The sequence below is a fragment of the Lytechinus pictus genome, chromosome 16 (genome assembly GCF_037042905.1).
Source record: "Lytechinus pictus isolate F3 Inbred chromosome 16, Lp3.0, whole genome shotgun sequence".
Lineage (NCBI taxonomy): Eukaryota > Metazoa > Echinodermata > Echinoidea > Temnopleuroida > Toxopneustidae > Lytechinus > Lytechinus pictus.
Genome location: NC_087260.1, coordinates 19,787,025 through 19,809,184, shown reverse-complemented (window position 1 = coordinate 19,809,184; position 22,160 = coordinate 19,787,025). Strand labels below are relative to the sequence as shown.

General features: G+C 36.8%; 1 protein-coding gene across 1 annotated transcript in view; it reads right to left on the bottom strand.

Annotated features, from left to right (window-relative positions):
- Nucleotides 1-2,693: 2,693 nt before the first annotated feature.
- Nucleotides 2,694-22,160, bottom strand: part of LOC129278468 (calpain-5-like) — a 38,308-nt gene continuing 18,841 nt past the window's right edge. The window contains exons 5-13 of the mRNA XM_064111404.1: nt 20,673-20,865; nt 19,283-19,470; nt 17,960-18,037; nt 16,794-16,989; nt 15,016-15,129; nt 14,228-14,424; nt 12,430-12,557; nt 8,487-8,623; nt 2,694-7,943 (exon numbers count right to left, since the gene is read on the bottom strand). Of these exons, the coding sequence (XP_063967474.1) occupies nt 7,761-7,943; nt 8,487-8,623; nt 12,430-12,557; nt 14,228-14,424; nt 15,016-15,129; nt 16,794-16,989; nt 17,960-18,037; nt 19,283-19,470; nt 20,673-20,865 (1,414 nt within the window). The 3' untranslated portion in view covers nt 2,694-7,760. The remainder of the gene's footprint in view (nt 7,944-8,486; nt 8,624-12,429; nt 12,558-14,227; nt 14,425-15,015; nt 15,130-16,793; nt 16,990-17,959; nt 18,038-19,282; nt 19,471-20,672; nt 20,866-22,160) is intronic.

Below are 22,160 nucleotides of genomic sequence, written 5' to 3'. Positions count from 1 at the left end.
ACCTTTTCTTCTCCATTTTCATCATAGAGTGTTGCTATGTCACCAAGTGCCTGTAAAAAAAGAAATATTGGTGGCCATTTGATAATTTCCTATGAGTTAGAAGCATATATCAAATTTGATTTTGCGAAAGTTTTAACATACAATGACTAAATGAATATTTGTGAACCATCATGATATCAAAGCTACATGATACTTCAGTCCAATGCGTTTTTGGTAGGTGATTTATTTTCCTTTGTAATCGATTAAAACCCCAAAAATGAAATAAAAATAAATGACAGCATACCATAAAATAACTAAAATTTTACCAGTCGCCATATTCTTCTGTATGAATACTAGAGTAAAACTTCCTAAATTACTATGCACGTCAATTAAGACTTAATACTATGAACCCACCCGCCCCCCCCCCCCCACAAAAAAAGAAGAAAATCATGATGAGTAAAATTAAATATAATAAAGAAAAAAAATAAAATGAAGATAAACAGAAATAAAATAGATATAATTGATAGGCCTAAATAGATAAATGAAATGAATAAACAAAAGAATAGATGGATACATTATTAGATAGATAGACAAATGAATAAAAAATATATACATGTAAATAGATAAATAAATAAATAAATGAATGAACAAATAAATAAATAATCAAGTAAATAATAATTAGATAAATAAATAAATGAATAAATAAAAATATATAAATGAATAAATATATAAATAAGTAAATAAATAAATAATAATTATTAATCAATATAACAAGCTTTTTGAAAATCACTTACTCTGTGGAGCCTTTCAGTGATGCCACCCAGCTCCTCCTCATTAAAAGATTTCTTCTCCATCAGCGATTCATCAGGTAGCCCGAGCGAGTTCAGCGGCACCTGGGGGCCAGGTGCAGGAGCAGCGGGTACCGCCGCGTCCTGGGCCGGGATCTCTGCGGCATTCAGCTCACCCCATGAGGAAACCCCGCCCGGTTTCTCATCGGGGGTGGTGACGGTCGGTACGGCCGGGGCGGTCCCACCTGGCACGAGAGAGGGGCGTGGCACTATTGAGGGGCGTTTCGATGATGCTTTGCTCCCGCCTTTCGCCCGTGGTTTCTTGTCCGCCATAACTTGTCATGGAGTTTCGTTTTTACTTGTAGTTCTTATTCGTCTGATGTCAAAATTCTTTACGCTTTCACAAAGAGATATATCAAGAGACTATATATCCGATGGAGACCCGAGGCAAAAATAATTATGAATCTTCGACTGAAATTCTTGAAGACGGGAGATTTAAACGTACCGTAAGCTATTTACAATGCAGAACAACGAGACAACCTGACCTTGAACTTAACGGCCACTTCTTCTAGTATTTGTATGAAAATGTCCTTGACTTTAAATGCTTATTTCAATGTTGTGTCACAGTCCTTGAGTTGCAGATGATTCTTGTATTTTTAGCTTTTTTAACGCTTTTTTCTTCAAATGTCGAGAAACAGGTGTTTTCTTCGATGGGGTAGGCGAGTTAAGATGACTGACGTTTCCGGTTTATTACTAACTTCTTTATGTGGCTTGAAATGCAAATAATTATTGTTAACCTTGGTGGTATTTACAGTTTGTGATTTAAATTTATATTGATTGATTAATTGAATACTTTTTGTTTTGAGTTCATGTTCAATACGTTGGTTTCCAGGGGGGGGGGGGCGGCGAGCGCGTGTGATAAATGAAGTATCTTTATGACGTCACAATTGATAAGAGATGCGCGCGTCAACGTTGCAGACCGAAAGCCAAGAAACAAAATCACGATTGCCATGTAGCATGAGTAGTTTGTAGAAACAGTATATTTCTTGTAAATTTTCTTTTGTTTTTCTTGACAGTCATGTGATACATTATGCTGTTTTGAATTGTCTCAGGGGGTGTTGCAAGAAAATATTCTGTTTCAATTTTACAATTGACAGATCAAATTTGTAACAAATTAGATTACATTCCTTGTTTCAAGAAGCAGATTAGCAATTAATCACAAATTTGCAATTAATTGCAAGACATGTGATTGATTTAGGAACTGAAAATAGAGTTGCAATGGATCGCATGTTTCTTGAACCTTAAAGAAGTACTCTCCCAAAAAGCGTACACGCTGTCTTGGGGAGGGTTGTGCTGTGTCAGTTGCTGCCAGTGCTTCAGGTGATGTGGTGATATTCTTGGTGCACTATATACAGTGTGCTAGGTGCAGTGTGCGGGTGGTGCGACGCCTCATTAGAGGCATATGTCTCCTCTAGCTTTCGAAACTCAATAAACAAACTATAGATTGGCCGTAAAAATAAATTCATCCTTTTAATTTAGGCAGCAAGCATCGTCAGTCATAATCATATCATTTCTTTAAGTCGTAATCATAAGAATCATAACCATCATGAATCTCTCTTCTTCCTCTCTTATTTTTTCTTCTCCTTCTTTCCCTCCTCCTCCTTCCTCTCTTCTTTTCCTTCATTTTCATCTACTTCTCCTCCTCTTTTTCCATTTTCTTGACCTCCCTTTATTTTATCCATTATTTCTCCTTCTCTCACTCCTTTTCTTCTTCCTCTACTTTTATTCTGAATTCATACTCAAACATCTTTCTTGAGATTTCCTTGTCACCTGAAGCTGCCGTAGTGTAGTGACTGTCAAAGTGCCCTTGATACTCATGATTTAACACAAGTCTAATTTAAATATACAATCACTAATACCTTATCATAATTTGTTCATGACGTTTTAATCATTACACAACAATACCGCCAGGCAATACAATGTTTGTATAAAAAGGATATGACAAGGCGAGATACATTCTGAAATATTTTCTTTTTTTGCATAATTGATGTTGGAATTAGTGTACTGTAACCATGGTAACTAACTATATTCATTCAGGGCAATGAGTAATGAAAGACAGTTTCAGAGTTTTAAAAATAGCTTGATAATCAGCAAAATCAGTGAGAACCCTTAGGAGTAGATACATATTTATTTTCATATCTAATTACCAATACGAAGATTGCAAGCACAGCGCAAGGCCACTGCAAATTTCATTAACATGTTACAAAAGGCATCATTTTTCTGATAAGGGCTACCATCAACGACGCGAGCATTTACATATGGAAATTACAGAAAAGTGCTAATGCAACATAAATATGCTAATTATGATAGCATTTATCTCTTTCAATATTAAGGCAATTTACTAAGATAAAATTGATATCAGCTCATGTAGTGAAAACATTCAGACTTCGGATTAGTATTTTTAATCTCTCTCCCCCCCCCCCTTTTTTTTGCTAAAAAAATTGCTCTCAAGAGTCATGCCAACTGGACTGATTTGAGATTGATGTGTTGTACCTATTGGTTTTTTTCCAAAATTTTGTCTCAAACCTGAAGAAATTTTGTTCTGAAATTCCCTTTCAACGGGCATCGCCATAGTATTAAATCAAAGGATATAGGTATGCATTTCAACTGCAGCATAATCTTCTAACTGGAAAGATAAAGCATTTCTTAAACCCATTATACTGACTTTCTGAATGACATTGAATACTTCATTACATATTTAATTTTCTTTAAGCAATAATCTGACAAAAAGGAATGAATATTTTTTTTTCAAGTAAACAACAAATGCTTAGTACCCAAAGTAACTGAAACACCTGAAAATAAATAAACTACCCCAAACAATAGTACATATAACATAACTAAACATGATACATACATTAATAACACAAAGGATGACAATAAAAAAACTGTTCCCACAATTGAAAACACATTGGATTAAATTCATACTTTACATTACAATTTATATACATATTACTATAATTTCATTAAAAATATATGTTTGTTTCACAAGATATAGAGTTTACAAGAATTTATAATGACGACACACCCCTCTACAGTGCGTAGAACTGAATTTAAAGAAATATACCCCTAACTGTCATAGCAAAACAGAGACAAGTGCATTTTTGTATTTCAATTTAATCCCTTAACTTTTAATCCATAGTGCATGAGAAATATCTAGATGTTTATTTTTTTTCTTACTAAAAAAGAGTGAAATACTATCATTAGGGGCCTGTAACACAAAATTTGGCAATCATCGTAGGACATTTCTTAAATGAATGAATCCATTGACTACAATGTACTATCAATCGTGAAAATCAAAAGTACGATTCATTGCTAACCTTTGCGTTACAGGACTATTGCAGTTAAATTGATGAAGAAAAAAAATGAAACTCACATCAACAGCTATTACATTACATGCTTGAACTTAATTTACATTTTACCAATACTACATGTATCTGCCGTTGCCCTAAATAATGTAAAATGGAACCACAGGATATTTCCCGGATATCAAAAGTAATCATTTTAAAATGTATTCCAATGAGTTCAATGTATAGCTGAAAAGTTAACCTTCAAGTTGCAAATGCTGCAGTATAAAAGAAATATAAAACAAGGTGTCATAGACATTACAATAGGCAGAGAAATCTGTCTTCTCAAACAAAGTAAGTAGATTATGAAAAATGATTTCAAAAATTTTCAGAACATTCAATCTTCTGCATCTCAGTTTGAAGGCTGGCAAACAAATATTTTTTTAATCAAGAAAAAATATATAAGTAGACAAGTTTGTTAAATTTCTCTTTTAAAAATCTCCACCTAAATGTACCTATACCATGTGAATATTTATCAAATGAATACAAACACAATAAGTATTAAAGATATAAATAAAATTATAGGGCATACATATCTTTAAAAGTGCAGTATAATACTTTGAAAAATGGTAATAAAAAAAAACATCAACATTTCATTCCTCTAGCTATCAATTACATCCTAGACTCACCAATTCGTTGTTTTGAAATACATGTCTCCTTTAACATACATGTGCAAACGCATATGGTTAAAACAAATAATACAATTGAATATAACAATCATTTTAGCCTTTCTCACAAAAGCATAGGATTTGTAACATAAATACCAGAAATAGAATATGTGTTTATACATGTAAGAAGCACTTACAAGAAAATGAGTATTGATTTTTTCCTGTAAACTGACAATCCTCTGCTGAAATGTTGATAAATTTGATAGAATTGCTTCTTATATTGTCCATTTTTGTTCCTTTTTTGTTATTATGTAGGATCTTTGTCAGTAGTCAGCAATCTCATAGCTTGTGTAGTTGCTTGTCAAATTTTAAAATTGCATACATAAACTCTACCTCATTACAACAACATTACCTACATGTAACTATAAAATATCTATTTCATTCTTCCTCCCTTCCTTTCATCTTCACCAAAAATACATATAAAATATACAAAGATATATGGATCTAGTGATACAAATATTCTACATGCATATAATGCTAAATATATATAGATATGAATCAAATAAGTAAAAGTATTGAGATGTACAAGTACAATAAAATGTGCAGTTGCTAAACCTACTGGCGTGTCAAAAAGAAATTGAAGTTCTTATACAATATTTAATAAAACTTATTCTCCAAAGCATCGCCCAAAAGAAGAAGAAAAATCCTTTTAGAAATATTATAAAGTTATAGCAAAATGAATCTTCTAATATTACATGTGAAGCAAAATATTACATTAAATGTATGGTCAAGTTTAAAAGCCCTTTTCACTCTCTCTCTGATTTATTATCAATTTAGTCGATTTTTAATGTTCTTATTACATACAAAGCACACTAACATCCTCCTTCCCATTTTTTTCATGATATGAAATCAGTATTTTCATTATTTCATTATTTTTAACATCATTACTATCATCATGATTACCACCATTTATAATACTTAAATTTACGATCGTTATTATAAGACCCTTCGCAAGTTGCTTTCTATTCATTCCAATTTGCTGAACAATTCATATTACCCCCTGCCCCCCCCCCCCCCCCCCGGAAACCCACAAATTTGGGACTTTCAATTTCAATCAGTATTCTTGGCATGATTAAAGTACACTGCAAACATGGAATGCTGTATATATGGTCAAGAGATGAATGTATTTTTTCAGATAAAAAAAAGAAGAATTTCCAGCAAATAAGACATTTATCAATTGCATTTACACTGTAATAAATCCCTGAAGATATAGAAATGGAAGTAATGCACATGAATGACGCTCTAAATTGTTTCACGGTTTTATCGTTAATAAAAATATGACAGCTTTCAAATTCATTCCAATCACTTATAGGCAAGAGATCACTTTCACGGATCACGTCACAACAAACATGGTCCTATTCAACAGTGTTAACAGTTATGACAGAAACTGTCAATGCTGCAGCCACACTTGCAAAACTGACTCCAAACCGACTAATGATATGCCATTAAATATAATGCAAAAGCTTTGATCGGTCAAGAGTCAGTTTTGCATAATGGGACTGTGGCATAGGCTATAACCTACCAAGGCATTTTTGTCCCTTAAAAGCAAGTGAATTCTTTACAATTTCCCACCATTAATGGTGATTGGCACAGACAAATGCCACAGAAAAAATGCCAAAGAGACAGGGAATCAATATTTGGAAAAGTGGAATTTAAAAGAAATCTTGTTGGTCACGTATATCTTTAGGATAAGGACAAAAACCTGTGGGCAAATTTGTACCATCTTTACATGGATATCAATTGCAATGATGACTCCTCTATAAAACCTTGTTTTTTTCTATGCAATTGCATAAATCTACATATTCAAAAATAGTTCAAGATACGGCATGGATACTATTTACATACTAAAAAAAATATCACTACAATCCATGTAAATGAATGGAACCGTGCATGGAAGCAAACAAAACCAGCTATCATGATCTGCATATCCAGAATTCAAAATAATATTTAAAAAACATCTTAAATCTTAACCATTCTTCATAAAGTCTAGGAATCGTCAAGCACAATCTATATTCAAGAAAGTTGGCCCATAAGATTTTTTATTTTAAACTCCCTTATTTTGGAACTGAGAAAGGAGGAATAAGAGAAGGAATTATAGAAAGAATTGTGGAAAATGAGAGAAACTAGGACAATGTCAATGAATAAGTATTGCAATAAGGGCATGTGATACCTTTATCAACAAAAAAAGATGGATGGCTACTCCCATCGCCCTATTGATATGAGTTAATCAATAACCATTTGAAAGTAATGTTTAGATGGAGTGCCAATAAGGTACAGAGAAACATTGTCACCTACAAACAGAAGAATAAAAGAAAAAGAGGAGAAAGAAAGAGTAAGAGAAAAATAAGACAAAGAACATAGAAAATGAGATAGGACAAACAAAGAATAAGAGAAATGACAAGAGTATAACAAAGACAGAGTCGACTCCGAGAGATAGATTGAAAGAAAGAGGGAAAGAGAGACTGACACAAAAAGGGGGAGAAGGTGAAAGACAGGAAGAGAGAAAGAGAAAGTTAGACAAAGAGAGAGAGATAGAAGAAACACTTCTTCAAGGCAATGAAAAATGTAAACACGTCAAAATGTCTTCTGCACCACAACCAGCAACACAAGAACCTAACCCCCTTTTCAGTCAATCGGATCCGATCTTCTCTGCCCTCTTACAATGACAAGAGTATAACAAAGACAGAGTCGACTCCAGGAGATTGATTGAAAGAAAGAGGGAAAGAAAGACTGACACAGAAAAGGGGAGCATGTGATAGAGAAAGAGGACAAAAGGGTTAGACAAAGAGAGGGAGATAGAAGAAACCTTTCTTCAAAGCAATCTAAAACGTAAACATGTCAAAATGTCTTCTGCACCACAACCAGCAACACAAGAACCTAACCCCCTTTTCAGTCAATCGGATCCGATCTTCTCTGCCCTCTTACAATGCCCTCAAGTCTTCGGTGGTGGTGATGACAACACTAAGCTGGCCTCCGGCGGCATCTTCAGAGTCTCTTCCACTCTTCTTGAGAACGGCGACATTAGACTCGGCTTGGCCCTTGGCCTGGGCCATGAAGATGGCTTGCCCCATGAACTGGTCTTTCACAACATTGTGGTTCCAAATCTTCAGGAGGAAAAAAATAGAGAGAATAAGTTGTTTTCATTACCTCGTGTGGAAAAGTAATGGTATAATGGTTCTGATTCTCTCCTTATCAGAAGGTCAGGTTTTAAAATCACACCAGGGCACTGGGGTCTTTTGTAGTCTGGTCCTTTGGCAAGATTACAATCTACACCTTGCCTCTCTCCACCCAGGTGTTGAATGGGTACTCGGTAGGATGTGTACATCAGTCTCGATGGCTTAGCGATTAGAATACCTTGACTTCTTATTATACTTCCCAGGGAGTGGAGATCATGAATTTGAATATGATGACTGGAGAAATGTTTTTCCTTCTCAGCCCCCCCCCCCTCCATCTCTGGTACCTGGCAGAAACTTATTGAAATGCTTGAGCACGACTAGGTAGCTCGGCTAGATCAAGGGTACTTATGATGTATTTATTGCAGAGAGCTTTAATAGAGACTTATGACAAAGAAGTATTAGTGTCTACAGTATATAAGCAAGTATAATTATTATTATTATCTCCCTCTCCTCTTGCCATACTACACCTACCTCTACAACAATAGGTTGCGCTGGTTTTCTCCTGTAGAAGATAGCACTGTAGTTCCATTCTGGGTTCAGCGTATCCTTCTGTACTCTCGACTTGGCCGTCTTTCCTTCGCACTTGATATACACGTAAGGGTCGGCTCCTTGAATGGATAAACATCAAAGCAACAGTGAAAATATGGAGAAAAAATATTCATAAACACGGTAACAGCAGGCTTTACCAGCGCTCGGTAAAACAAATCTTAAATAATGATCGGAGAACAAAAATTGACTGCACTGACCACAGTGTGCAATTGATCATAAAAATCAATTTAAAAATCAGTCACCGACCCTACCCAGAATAGGAACCTTCCTATTTCAGCATGAACAACATTCTCCCCCCCCCCATCTCTCTGTCTTTCAATATCTCTCTATTTTCTTTCTCTCTCTTCTCTCTCCACCGTCTGTCATCCCATTATCAAAGATAAAGTAGTTGCAATACTAGTATACAATGATTTCATGAGAAATTTAATGTAAAAAAAAAGGTTAATTGCCCCTACATCATCCTAGATCGAGCCCTGGGGGCCGTTTCATAAAGCTGTTCGTAAGTTAAGAAAGACTTTAAGAACGATTGGTGACCCTTTCTTACGCGCTGAACCATCGCCAGTGAACATTTTGGTATACACCATTTACCACAAGAAATGATCACCAATCGTTCTTAAAGTCACTTTTAACTTACGAACAGCTTTATGAAACACCCACCAGGTACAGTTACAGTGTATATAAACTGAACTTTTTATGATATTATCAAATCTAAGCTGAACAAGTGGAATGCCTCTGGCCGTCTCACCTGCATCACGCGATTCAATATAGCAGCAGTGCTGATTTTGAAAACTACTATAACTCGCACAAGATGTTCAGTGATACTTGGTTACTCTTATTTCCACGTTTTATGAACTAGACCAATACACTTATAGAGATATGATGGCAATTCAACAAATACCCCCAACGTGGCCAAAGTTCTTTGACCTTACATGACCTTTGACCTTGATCATGTGACCTGAAACTCGCACAGGATGTTCAGTGATACTTGATTACTATTATGTCCAAGTTTTATGAACTAGACCAACACACTTTCAAATTTATGGCTGTAATTCAACAAATACCCCAATTTGGCCAAAATTCATTGACCCTAAATGACCTTTGACCTTGATCATGTGACCTGAAACTTGCACAGGATGTTTAGTAATACTTGATTACTATTATGTCCAAGTTTCATGAATCAGATCCATAAACTTTCAAAGTTATGATGGTAATTCAACAGATACCCCCAATTCGGCCAAAGTTCATTGACCCTAAATGACCTTTGACCTTGGTCATGTGATGTGAAACTCATGCAGGATGTTCAGTGATACTTGATTAACCTTATGTATAAGTTTCATGAACTAGGTCCATATATTTTCTAAGTTATGATGACATTTCAAAAACTTAACCTTAGGTTAAGATTTTGATGTTGATTCCCCCAACATGGTCTAAGTTCATTGACCCTAAATGACCTTTGACCTTGGTCATGTGACATGAAACTCAGGCAGGATGTTCAGTAATACTTGATTAACCTTATGGCCAAGTTTCATGAACTAGGTCCATATACTTTCTAAGTTATGCTGTCATTTCAAAAACTTAACCTCAGGTTAAGATTTGGTGTTGACGCCGCCGCCGCCGTCGCCGCCGCCGTCGGAAAAGCGGCGCCTATAGTCTCACTCTGCTATGCAGGTGAGACAAAAACTATCATACTGAAGATTATCAACACAGATAAGCAAATGTGGGACAGAATATTATTATTGCTGGGAAAAATACCATGCTTATTTTGTTAATTTCTCAGCAAGGACACAATTTCTTCCAGGATATCTTGGCACATATATTTTATAGATACATACAGACATTTGTTTGGTCATCTTTGGATTCTGTACAAACTCATTTTGAAATCACTACCACAACTGGCATTTATCTTGATTTCTCCATTTTTGCTTCATTCCCTCTTCAATCGTACCTCCACCAAAATGATCTTGCTTGGGAAGGTTGCTTTCTGAAAGTACATTGACCCATGCCAAAGCCCTCTCCCCTATCGATTTTTTTCTCTCTCTCTTATTCTCTCTCCCTTCTCTCATCTGTCCGCGCCATCCTCTTATTTTCTCTCTCTCTCTCCCTCTCTTTTCAATCTTACCTCCTCCAAAACGATCTTGCTTGGGAAGGTTGCTTTCTGAAAGTACATTGACCTGTGCCAAAGCCCTCTCCCCTATCGATTTTTACGAACAGCTTTATGAAACACCCACCAGGTACAGTTACAGTGTATATAAACTGAACTTTTTATGATATTATCAAATCTAAGCTGAACAAGTGGAATGCCTCTGGCCGTCTCACCTGCATCACGCGATTCAATATAGCAGCAGTGCTGATTTTGAAAACTACTATAACTCGCACAAGATGTTCAGTGATACTTGGTTACTCTTATTTCCACGTTTTATGAACTAGACCAATACACTTATAGAGATATGATGGCAATTCAACAAATACCCCCAACGTGGCCAAAGTTCTTTGACCTTACATGACCTTTGACCTTGATCATGTGACCTGAAACTCGCACAGGATGTTCAGTGATACTTGATTACTATTATGTCCAAGTTTTATGAACTAGACCAACACACTTTCAAATTTATGGCTGTAATTCAACAAATACCCCAATTTGGCCAAAATTCATTGACCCTAAATGACCTTTGACCTTGATCATGTGACCTGAAACTTGCACAGGATGTTTAGTAATACTTGATTACTATTATGTCCAAGTTTCATGAATCAGATCCATAAACTTTCAAAGTTATGATGGTAATTCAACAGATACCCCCAATTCGGCCAAAGTTCATTGACCCTAAATGACCTTTGACCTTGGTCATGTGATGTGAAACTCATGCAGGATGTTCAGTGATACTTGATTAACCTTATGTATAAGTTTCATGAACTAGGTCCATATATTTTCTAAGTTATGATGACATTTCAAAAACTTAACCTTAGGTTAAGATTTTGATGTTGATTCCCCCAACATGGTCTAAGTTCATTGACCCTAAATGACCTTTGACCTTGGTCATGTGACATGAAACTCAGGCAGGATGTTCAGTAATACTTGATTAACCTTATGGCCAAGTTTCATGAACTAGGTCCATATACTTTCTAAGTTATGCTGTCATTTCAAAAACTTAACCTCAGGTTAAGATTTGGTGTTGACGCCGCCGCCGCCGTCGCCGCCGCCGTCGGAAAAGCGGCGCCTATAGTCTCACTCTGCTATGCAGGTGAGACAAAAACTATCATACTGAAGATTATCAACACAGATAAGCAAATGTGGGACAGAATATTATTATTGCTGGGAAAAATACCATGCTTATTTTGTTAATTTCTCAGCAAGGACACAATTTCTTCCAGGATATCTTGGCACATATATTTTATAGATACATACAGACATTTGTTTGGTCATCTTTGGATTCTGTACAAACTCATTTTGAAATCACTACCACAACTGGCATTTATCTTGATTTCTCCATTTTTGCTTCATTCCCTCTTCAATCGTACCTCCACCAAAATGATCTTGCTTGGGAAGGTTGCTTTCTGAAAGTACATTGACCCATGCCAAAGCCCTCTCCCCTATCGATTTTTTTCTCTCTCTCTTATTCTCTCTCCCTTCTCTCATCTGTCCGCGCCATCCTCTTATTTTCTCTCTCTCTCTCCCTCTCTTTTCAATCTTACCTCCTCCAAAACGATCTTGCTTGGGAAGGTTGCTTTCTGAAAGTACATTGACCTGTGCCAAAGCCCTCTCCCCTATCGATTTTTTTCTCTCTCTCTTATTCTCTCTCTCATCTGTCCGCGCCATCCCCTTATTTTCTCTCTCTCTCTCTCTCTCCCCCTCTCTTTTCAATCTTACCTCCTCCAAAACGATCTTGCTTGGGAAGGTTGCTGGCAGAAAGTACATTGATCTGTGACACGACCCTGATGTTACCTCCTTGGAAGCAGTCAAAGGTCCCAGGTTCAGGATGGTCTTTCCTAAGCTCCCTATTAGATTAATATGGAAATAACATTGCATTATACAAATAACGCACAAGGTGACTATAGAAGAGTTCTACCATGCCCAGAGCACAGTCAAGGGTATTTGGACTGTTTTAAAGGTAGCAAGTGTGGACAGTATAATGCCCAAGCAAAAAGCTGAGTATTATACATGTATGTTTGATAAGATAGTAATGCAGATTCTTGATTAACAATCATCAAATCAACTCAGGAACATGACTCGTCAATAGAACTAGTCCTTCGTACCCAGTTATACAGTCTGACTGGTCATGAGACAGATTTCCGCCAATCATTCGGACAGGATCCATGTCACCATTTTAGAAAATAATCACCATTGGTGAAGGTGATGGTTCCAGATATCAGGGTTCCTCGCTTTTCAAGAAAACAAAATTCCCTGATGAAGTTTAAAAATTCCCTGATAATTATTTAAACCAATCCCCAGTTTCGCATGTTTGCTAAGTTGTTGCAGTGAATTACATGAATTTTCAGTATAAAAACAATAATGTAAAACTTGTTAGTACCACCATACCAGGTATTCAATGGATGTTGTTTTGATATCCAACAAAATATAACAGAGTCTGACTGACTACCGTGCTTTCGACTTTGGGCTGATCAAAATTCCCTGATTTTCCCTCTCTGGAAAAAAGTCAAATAATTTTCCCTGATGGGCTGGGAACCCTGAGATATGGAATAATCACCTCTTAATTTCAGGTGGTGAAGCTAAGAAAATATAGCCTATATAGTGAGACCACCTCTTTTGAAACCGACCACCTTGTGCGTATTACAAGCGTTACGCGCGAAAGAGTAGGCGGCAGTGTCCATAGGAATGGTTAGAATCGATTTAACGAGTGAAAAAGAAGGAAAAAAAGGTAAAAATTTAGTAGAATTTATCAAAATTGTATTGACCAGACCCAAACCCCGCTGAAAAACAGTTGTTCATACCACAAAATCCGATAGGAAACGGCTTTAGAACAAATATCAGTCATCAATCGTTGAATCATGTAGCGGAGCTCGCAGTGGAAATAGTGAAACGATCATTTAGCATGTTGATATCACAGAACTGATTTGGAAGAGTAAAAATAATTCGCCACCGCAACAAGAATCGGCTGTAAACTTAGTGTATTGCCGGTGGTCGGTTTCAAAAGAAGGGTGCAAATGTAAAATTGTCGCATACGTTGATCGCTGATATATATACGTGAATAGAATCGTCGATCGTAGAGTCGTCGATCGAAACATGGGAATCTGATCTGCTCAATTTTCTGCACAAATGAGAAGAAATATTTTCGCAGATACGATGCTTAGAAAATTAGGTGGTCGATATAAAGGGGTAGTTCCAACCATACATCCACCTTGCTGAAGAAGCTATACCCTGGCTCATCAAATGAAATCAAGAGGCGACTATTTGCTTCATATTCCACATCTGAAACTATTTAACTGTACAGGAAGGAAACAATTTCATAATTTTTTAATAGAAAGGTCTTTAGCTGAAAAGTCAAGCTGTAATTGTGTAAACACATGTACAATCACATTAATTTGTATGTTTTCGTTTAAATACGGACTGCCTTCTTATATATAGGCCCTACATGTAAAAAGTTGTAATTTTGTGAAGTTGTATAGGGAAATAATTGCTTAATTAAAATGAAAAAAGCAATTCTCACTTGACATCACCGCCGCTGTCGGAGAACACCCTGATCATTAGGGGAGAATCGATCTTGGGTTCAAAGGTCGTCGGCACAACGATATAGCGCCCTCTGAGAAGAGTTGACTTGGCGAAGACACTCCTTGAGTTGATGAATGCTGACATGAAGGCTTTGGGCCTGACTAGGTGTGCACGGTATTTCCTGTTGCTTTCAACCTAGAGAAAGGAAATTAAATACATCAAGGCCCTTTCTTACAAAGAGTTGTGATTGATCCGAACAGTCACAACTATGGAAATCCATTGATGTCAAAATTCTTTCATACTGGAAGTGTATGCTTCATTCTTTCAGAAACAATGATGAGCACACCAATTCTTTCAGGCAAGATGCAAGCATCATATTTAGAAAACACACACAGACATACAGTATATCTGTGTTGCTGGCTTTCCATATATAAGATCGATTCAATATATCGCAACTTCCACACCCCAAAGTTCCTAGCTCGGATCAGGAGGGAGCGTCATACATTCCAAGTGTCGTGGTGTAGTGGTTCTGACTCCCGCCTTGTAATCAGAGAGTCATGCATTCAAATCCGGCCACAGCATGGTGTCCTTTGGCAAGGTGTCAATATACACTGTGCCAATCTCCACCTGGTGTTAAATGGGTACCCTGAAGGATGTGAAAGCTTATGTAGTATATTACAATCATCTTCGATTTGTGAAATAATGGCCTTAACTCTCGCGATTATTTCAAATATTCAATTCTTAAGCCATTCAATATGATATAATTATTATAATTTCATATCTTACCTCCATAACAAAGAACCCGATAGTCTTTGCTTCCTCGCTCTGATCCGCCCTGGTGTCTGGTTGGCTGAGAGAAATGATGATGTCATCCTTGTCATCATCTACACACACTAAGAACTGCAGGATGGATGATGGTGAAAATGGAGAGGCATAGAAAAAGAGAGACAAGGAAGAAAAGGGAGAGAACAGAAAAAAAAGAAGAGGAAGAAAGAGTGAAAGGCAGAGAGGAGAGAATAGAGAAAAGAAAGAGAAGAGAAAGAAAGAGATGAAAGTTTTAGAGGAGAGTTGGAGAGGGAGAGAAGAAAAAAGAAAAGAATGAAAGAGTTGAGAGTGAAAGGGAAAGAATAGAGAAGAGAAAGAAAGATATGAAAGTTTTAGAGGAGAGTGGGAGAGGGAGAGAAGAAAAAGAATTAAAGTTAGAGAGGAGAGTGAAAGGGAGAGAATAGAGAAAAGAAAGAGAAAGAAAGAGATAAAAGTTTTAGAGGAGAGTGGGAGAGGAGAGGGAGAAAAGAGAAAGGAAAAGAATGAAAGTTAGAGTTGAGAGTGAAAGGGGGAGAATAGAGAGAAGAAAGAGAGAAGATAAAGAAAGAGATGAAAGTTTTAGAGGAGAGTGGGAAAGGGAGAGAAGAAAAAGGAAAAGAATGAAAGTTAGATTGGGAGTGAAAGGGGAGAGAATAGAGAAAAGAAAGAGAGAAGAGAAAGGAAAATAATGAAAATTAGAGAGTGGGGTATGGAACAGGGTATAGAATGGGGAAAAGATAGAGAGAAGAGAAAGAAGAATGAAAGTAAAAAACAGACAGAAAAGAATTAAAAAATATTTTTAATAATTTTTCCAGCATATCACTTAACCAAAATACAAAGACACACGTGAATCAGCCCCGAAAATGTTCAAGGGCAAAGGGCCCTTTCTTCTTGAAAGTAAAGACATAGGGCATAAAATCAGCAAGATACCGCATAGAATTACATGTAACCCTAATAAGACTTGGGGGGCTGATTCAGCCCCCTTGACATTTTTCGCGATAAATCCACCGCACAATTTTTTTTTACCGCTTCGCTCACTGAATTTTTTACTTTCAAGTCTCGCGCAACTTTTGAGACCAAAATTGTGACCCCCGGGTACGCAGTTCTCAAATTACACAACATTTCGTAAGTGCATGCATTATCCAAAGTTGCTCAAAAACATGAATTTGTTAACAAATCCAATGCAAATAGTGTTTTCAGCCAAAATTTGTAAATGTATCATTATTTTTCTTTTTACTAATCAAAATCAATTGATTTCATTTTGATTATGGTCAAAATAAAGTCCCCGACAATTTCCATTGAAAAAACAATAAAAAAAGTTTAAAAACTCAGTTTAAATTTAGAAAACAAAAAAAAAATACATAAGAAAATACATGCGATAAGTACATTTGATCAGATTCCTATAAAGAGTCTTTGAAACAAACAATAGCATTTTAGGGGCATTATTTAGTTAATTAGAACAAAGTTTTAATTTTATGCATAAATTAGCACAATTAATTGGCAGTGAGATTTTTTTGCAGAATTTGATCTTAATAGTTTTGTAGATTGTGCCATGGGTAACGCATGTGCCAATTTTCATCACGATCAACGCCCCCCCCTCCCCCGTCTTCTTAGGCGTCGAAATAGCCCAGTCTATTTCGGGTTAAATTTCTTGTATTTGATTTCAACAGGAAAGTATCCTCATTCTATGGACTACCAATTTCAATCAATTTTACAACTGATTGCATCTTTAGTGAAACAGGGCCCTTGACATCAAATACCTGTGGGTTCTGGAGGAATGTTTCTTTGTTGTTGATGCACCCGCCGGCCCGGTTCAGAACCGCATTAGAGTTGTACTTCCATTCGCTAATGTACATGCTCTCATGCCAGGTGCGGTGAAGGCTAAGGTATGCCTTGTTGGGCATCCTACAGATGACCAGGGTTGTGAAGTGTTGGATGAACATTTCAAACGGCATCCTTAGAAAAAAATCAAATTAATAAAAAAGTGGACTTTTATTATGTGAAAAGCATGATGAAAATATTGATAATTACACATGAAAAACAGTCGCAGCTATGGTATTCACTGTTACACGTTTATGATAAATATATAAATGACACTTAAAAACAGGCTTACGAATGCAATACACAAGCTACATGTATCGTAAGAATACAAATATACAACATATTGAATTAATTAAAAAAAACACCATGCATATAGATCCTACACACTGAAGTCTAATATCGTAGATAATCAGCGCCTCATAATGCTATGTACACCCTGTAATACTATTATTATTATAGGCCCAAATTTACAAAGGTGGTTTAAAGTAAAGGTTTGAACACAGTGCTTGTATGGAATTCATGAAATAATTAAGCTTTATTCAAGGCCTATAATAAAAAAGCGTTCAATAATTAATGCATGCTATTGCTTTTTCAACAGGGCGCTGAATTACGACTTTCACTAAAAAGGCTACTGTACAAATGAGCCAAATGCTTATGTGAATTTATGAACATAAGCAGTAGAGTCATTAATTCTCAACCACAATTTCATTACTAGATGTTTTCTCATTATACACATGAATCAAGTATAATCAATGCATGAAGTGTGCACTAGCCATGGTTTCAAACCAAAAATTCAAACCCTCTTTTGTGAATTCAGGCCAGAAATTACAAAGTGAAATACATGTATCATACCAAACTGAAATTGTATACACATGTTGTGAGAAAGGTACATTTCCAAGTATTTCAACTACATTACTATCTTGGCATGAAAAGAAAAAAAATACTTACAAAACTTGTGATACATGTAAAAGATCTCATCATTTTAGCCACAATATGGCAGATTTTTTTTTAATGCTGCTTTCATTTATAGAATAACTAAATCACTGAGGATCTTTGATATATTAGCACACCCAAGAACACCCAAATAAGAAGGATTTGAACATACCAGAACTCTCCGTCATCGTCATTCACGATTCCTAAGCTCTTTCGCTGGCTTTCACTAACATTTTGCCATTCTGCAGATCTGGAAGAAGAATTGGGTTGTTAATCAGATACATGTAAGAGTATCGATCATGAAATTGCATCATTGTTTTATAACATTGATGAGCTTATCCCAATAACATCACTACCATGATCACTAACAGCAACGTCAGCACAACGCCTATTATCATAACATCATAATCAATATCAATGGAATCAATCTACCGAGCATCATCATTGGTTTTGAAACCACCATCAACGACATTGTTACCACTATACCTACCACCAACATCATATCGTGTAATTAACATTATTCCTGTCATCATCAATATTGCTACCACTATCACCACTAACACTACAACCACCACCACCACCATTACAACCAGTTACTCTACCACCAATATCATCCTTATTCCTTTCCCATCACTCCAGGGTTCATTCCATTCCTTCTCACACCACTACCACCACAACCACCGGTTACTCTACCACCACAACCACTAGTTACTCTAACACCACAACCACCGGTTACTCTACCACCACAACCACCGATTACTCTACCACCACAACCATTGGTTACTCTACCACCACAATCACCGGTTACTCCACCACCACAACCACCGGTTACTCAACCACCACAACCACTGATTACTCTACCACCACAACCATCGGTTACTCTACCACCACAATCACCGGTTACTCCACCACCACAACCACTGGTTACTCCACCACCACAACCACCAGTTACTCTATCACCACAATCACTGGTTACTCCACCACCACAACCACCGGTTACTCTACCACCACAATCACCGGTTACTCTACCACCACAATCACCGGTTACTCTACCACCACAATCACTGATTACTCCACCACCACCACAATCACCAGTTACTCTACCACCACAATCACTGGTTACTCCACCACCACAAACACTGGTTACTCCACCACCACAACCACCGGTTACTCTACCACCACAATCACCGGTTAATCCACCACCACAACCACCAGTTACATGTCCTCTATCACCACAATCACCGGTCACTCTACCACCACAATCACCGGTTACTCCACCACCACAACCACCGGTTACTCTACTACCACAATCACCGGTTACTCTATCACCACAATCACCGGTCACTCTACCACCACAATCACCTGTTACTCTATCACCACAATCACCGGTCACTCTACCACCACAATCACCGGTTACTCTATCACCACAATCACCGGTTACTCCACCACCACAATCACCGGTTACTCCACCACCATCATCATCCTTATTCCTTACCCATCACTCCAGGGTCCATTCCATTCCTTCTCTCCCCATGGGTTCCTCAACCTCACCAGGTACTCCTTCTCCTTCTTGAAGAAAGAAGAGCTTCCAAGCTTGACTGTCTTCACTGCAGTCACTCCGTAGGCGTGGCCTTTGACCAGTCCTACGTCAGTCCTGGCTTCCATTTCTTCAGCATTGGTAACCTTTTATGTAATAACAATAATAATAATTACAATAATGATTATAACAATACTACTAATAATAATAATAATAATTATTGACATTAAAGGAGAATGAAACTCTTGGAGCAAGTTAGCTTTTGTGAAAGCAGAAAAATCAAAGAATAAGATCAACAAAACTTTGAGTAAAATAGGACTAGCAATAAAAGAGTTATGAGCATTTGAATGTCGAGATCACTAATGCTATGGAGATCCTCCCATTGGCAATGCGACCAAGATCTGTGATGTCACACACGAACAACTCTCCCATTTGGACACTGAAATATACCCCAAAACATTTCTTTTTCCTCATTCTAATCATATGACAAACGATTCATCAATGATATAATGTTGTGAAACCTCTGTACTTGTCATCTCATAAAGAGAACACCTCACCTTGTGATAGACTCTATAAAAGTGAGAATATAAGTGAAATAAGTACTAAAGTAATGAGGGAGTTGTACGTGTGTGATATCACAGATCTTGGTCGCATTGCCGTTGGGAGGATCTACATGGCACTAGTGATCTCAATATTCGAATGCTCATAACTTTCTTATTATTCATTCAATCTTCCTCAAACTTTCAACAATATGTTTCTTTGATTTTTCTCTTTGATATGGATTCAGCTGGTTTCAAGGGTTTCATTCTCCTTTAATACTGGATAATCACCAATGATATATTCTTTTTATCAATTTATTTTGATTTTAACAATATTGTATATACCGACAGTAGGAATGTTAGGCCATACTCTATACCCCCTTGTTCAAATATTACATTACTTATTACTCCAGGTTCTACAGGTATTTTCCTCTGAAAAAAAGTCTTGTGCAATTTGCAGATCCTAAACAGAATTAACGTAATAGACCTTGAGAAATTTCTGTATTCTTCAAACGTTACAGTGGTAGTCAACTACCAATAGGAAGTTTACATTGTCCTACTGATCTAGTTAGCCATAACTTCCTTATTCCTTGTCCGATTTCTGTCAAACTTTTCCAATTCCATTAGGCTTAGTTTTCTCCTTGAATACAAAGCACAACCTCTTACTAAGGTTGGATTCACCATCAATGCCTCAGTCACACTGGCTAAGCCTGAATCCAGACTGACCAAATCTATCATGTTATTGCCAATGGCATATTATCAGTCGGTTTGGAGTGAATTGCGTTGGTGTGACTGTGCATGTACTGTACCTTGATAGATGCACTCATAAGGAACCTTCTCTCGCTGTATTTCTTCATCTGGGCATGGAGTTCCTTCTTCTTCTCTGCGTCTGCTTGGAAATCGGCATCGGCAAGGTTGATCTGCTCGGCCACGCCCCCGGTGAAGTCCACCAGGGCGTCGGCCGTGTTGCCACCATCCAGGTTCTCATAGCAACCAGAGATCCTATTTGAATCATAAGAGAGTTTGGTGAAAAAAAATGCAGTTATGACGGGTGAGTCGTGGTCTAGTGGTTCTGACTCTCGCCTTTTAAACAGAGGGTCGTGGGTTGAATCCTAGCCATGGCGTGTTTTCCTTCAACAAGAAATTTATCCACACTGTGCTGCACTCAAACCAGGCGAGGTGAATGGGTACCTGGGCAAACCAGGCAGGATTGATTTAATTCCTTGCATGCACTGAGCGCCGGTGATGGTAGCTCAAACTAAAGCTGGGATGATAATAATAGCAATTATCCTCAGGCAAAAAGCGCTATGTAAATCCAGCTATTATTATCATTACTATACTACACATAGGGGTGAATTATGGTGAAGGAGTTGTGGTACACATGTATTGAAGATGAATCTTTTCAAAACGATGATTCCCACTTTAACTATATTGATGGTGTGATGGTTAAAATTATAGCATAGTAATTAAGCGAAGCATAATTATTCTGATGAAAAATCATAATGATGATGAAGATGTGATGGTGATGATGGTGGTGGTGGTGACGATGACGATGATGATGGTAAAGATGTGATGATGATGATGCCAACAGTGATTATGAAAATATTGAATTTAACACTCATGCTAATAAAAAAGAAAAAGAAATTATAACATCATATTTTACAATTCACAGCACTCATTCAACATATAATTCCACACTTTATTTTGCCCTACATTTTGTAATGCTTTGCCCTACACTTTGTAATGCTATCAATGAAACTGGGAATAATTTTTCACCATATTGTATGCTCTGTAATACCCATAATCATAAATCAGAAAATCAGAATATGTCAAGTCAAACCATATCAATCTAAAATCAAGGTTATGGTTGTCTTGTGGTTGTTTTATAGTTGATGTATGAAAGATCATATTGGATTATAAGAAGGGACATTACTTTTACATCAGTGAAGTCTTTGGACAGGATACCTGCATATCTATGCATTTCCATTTATAAAGTTTGGTAACCAATACAGCAGATAAAATATTTCTTTTTATGTCATTATTTTTCCCAATCATTACAAATGCAAACACTGATTTCATATACATGTAAATATGAGGCCCATTTTGCCATTCCAGTCTGAAAATAAAATAGAATGCCTGAACTGATTAATTCCATCATTAAAATCAAGTATTTTTTCTTATATCTCCTATTTGTCAGTCTCCTTAAATTATTCTATTGTCTTTTTAATATAATTGTTGTCAAGTATTATTTTGCTTGAAAACACTTTAAAAAGTCGAGAGGGGAAAGTTCATTCAGT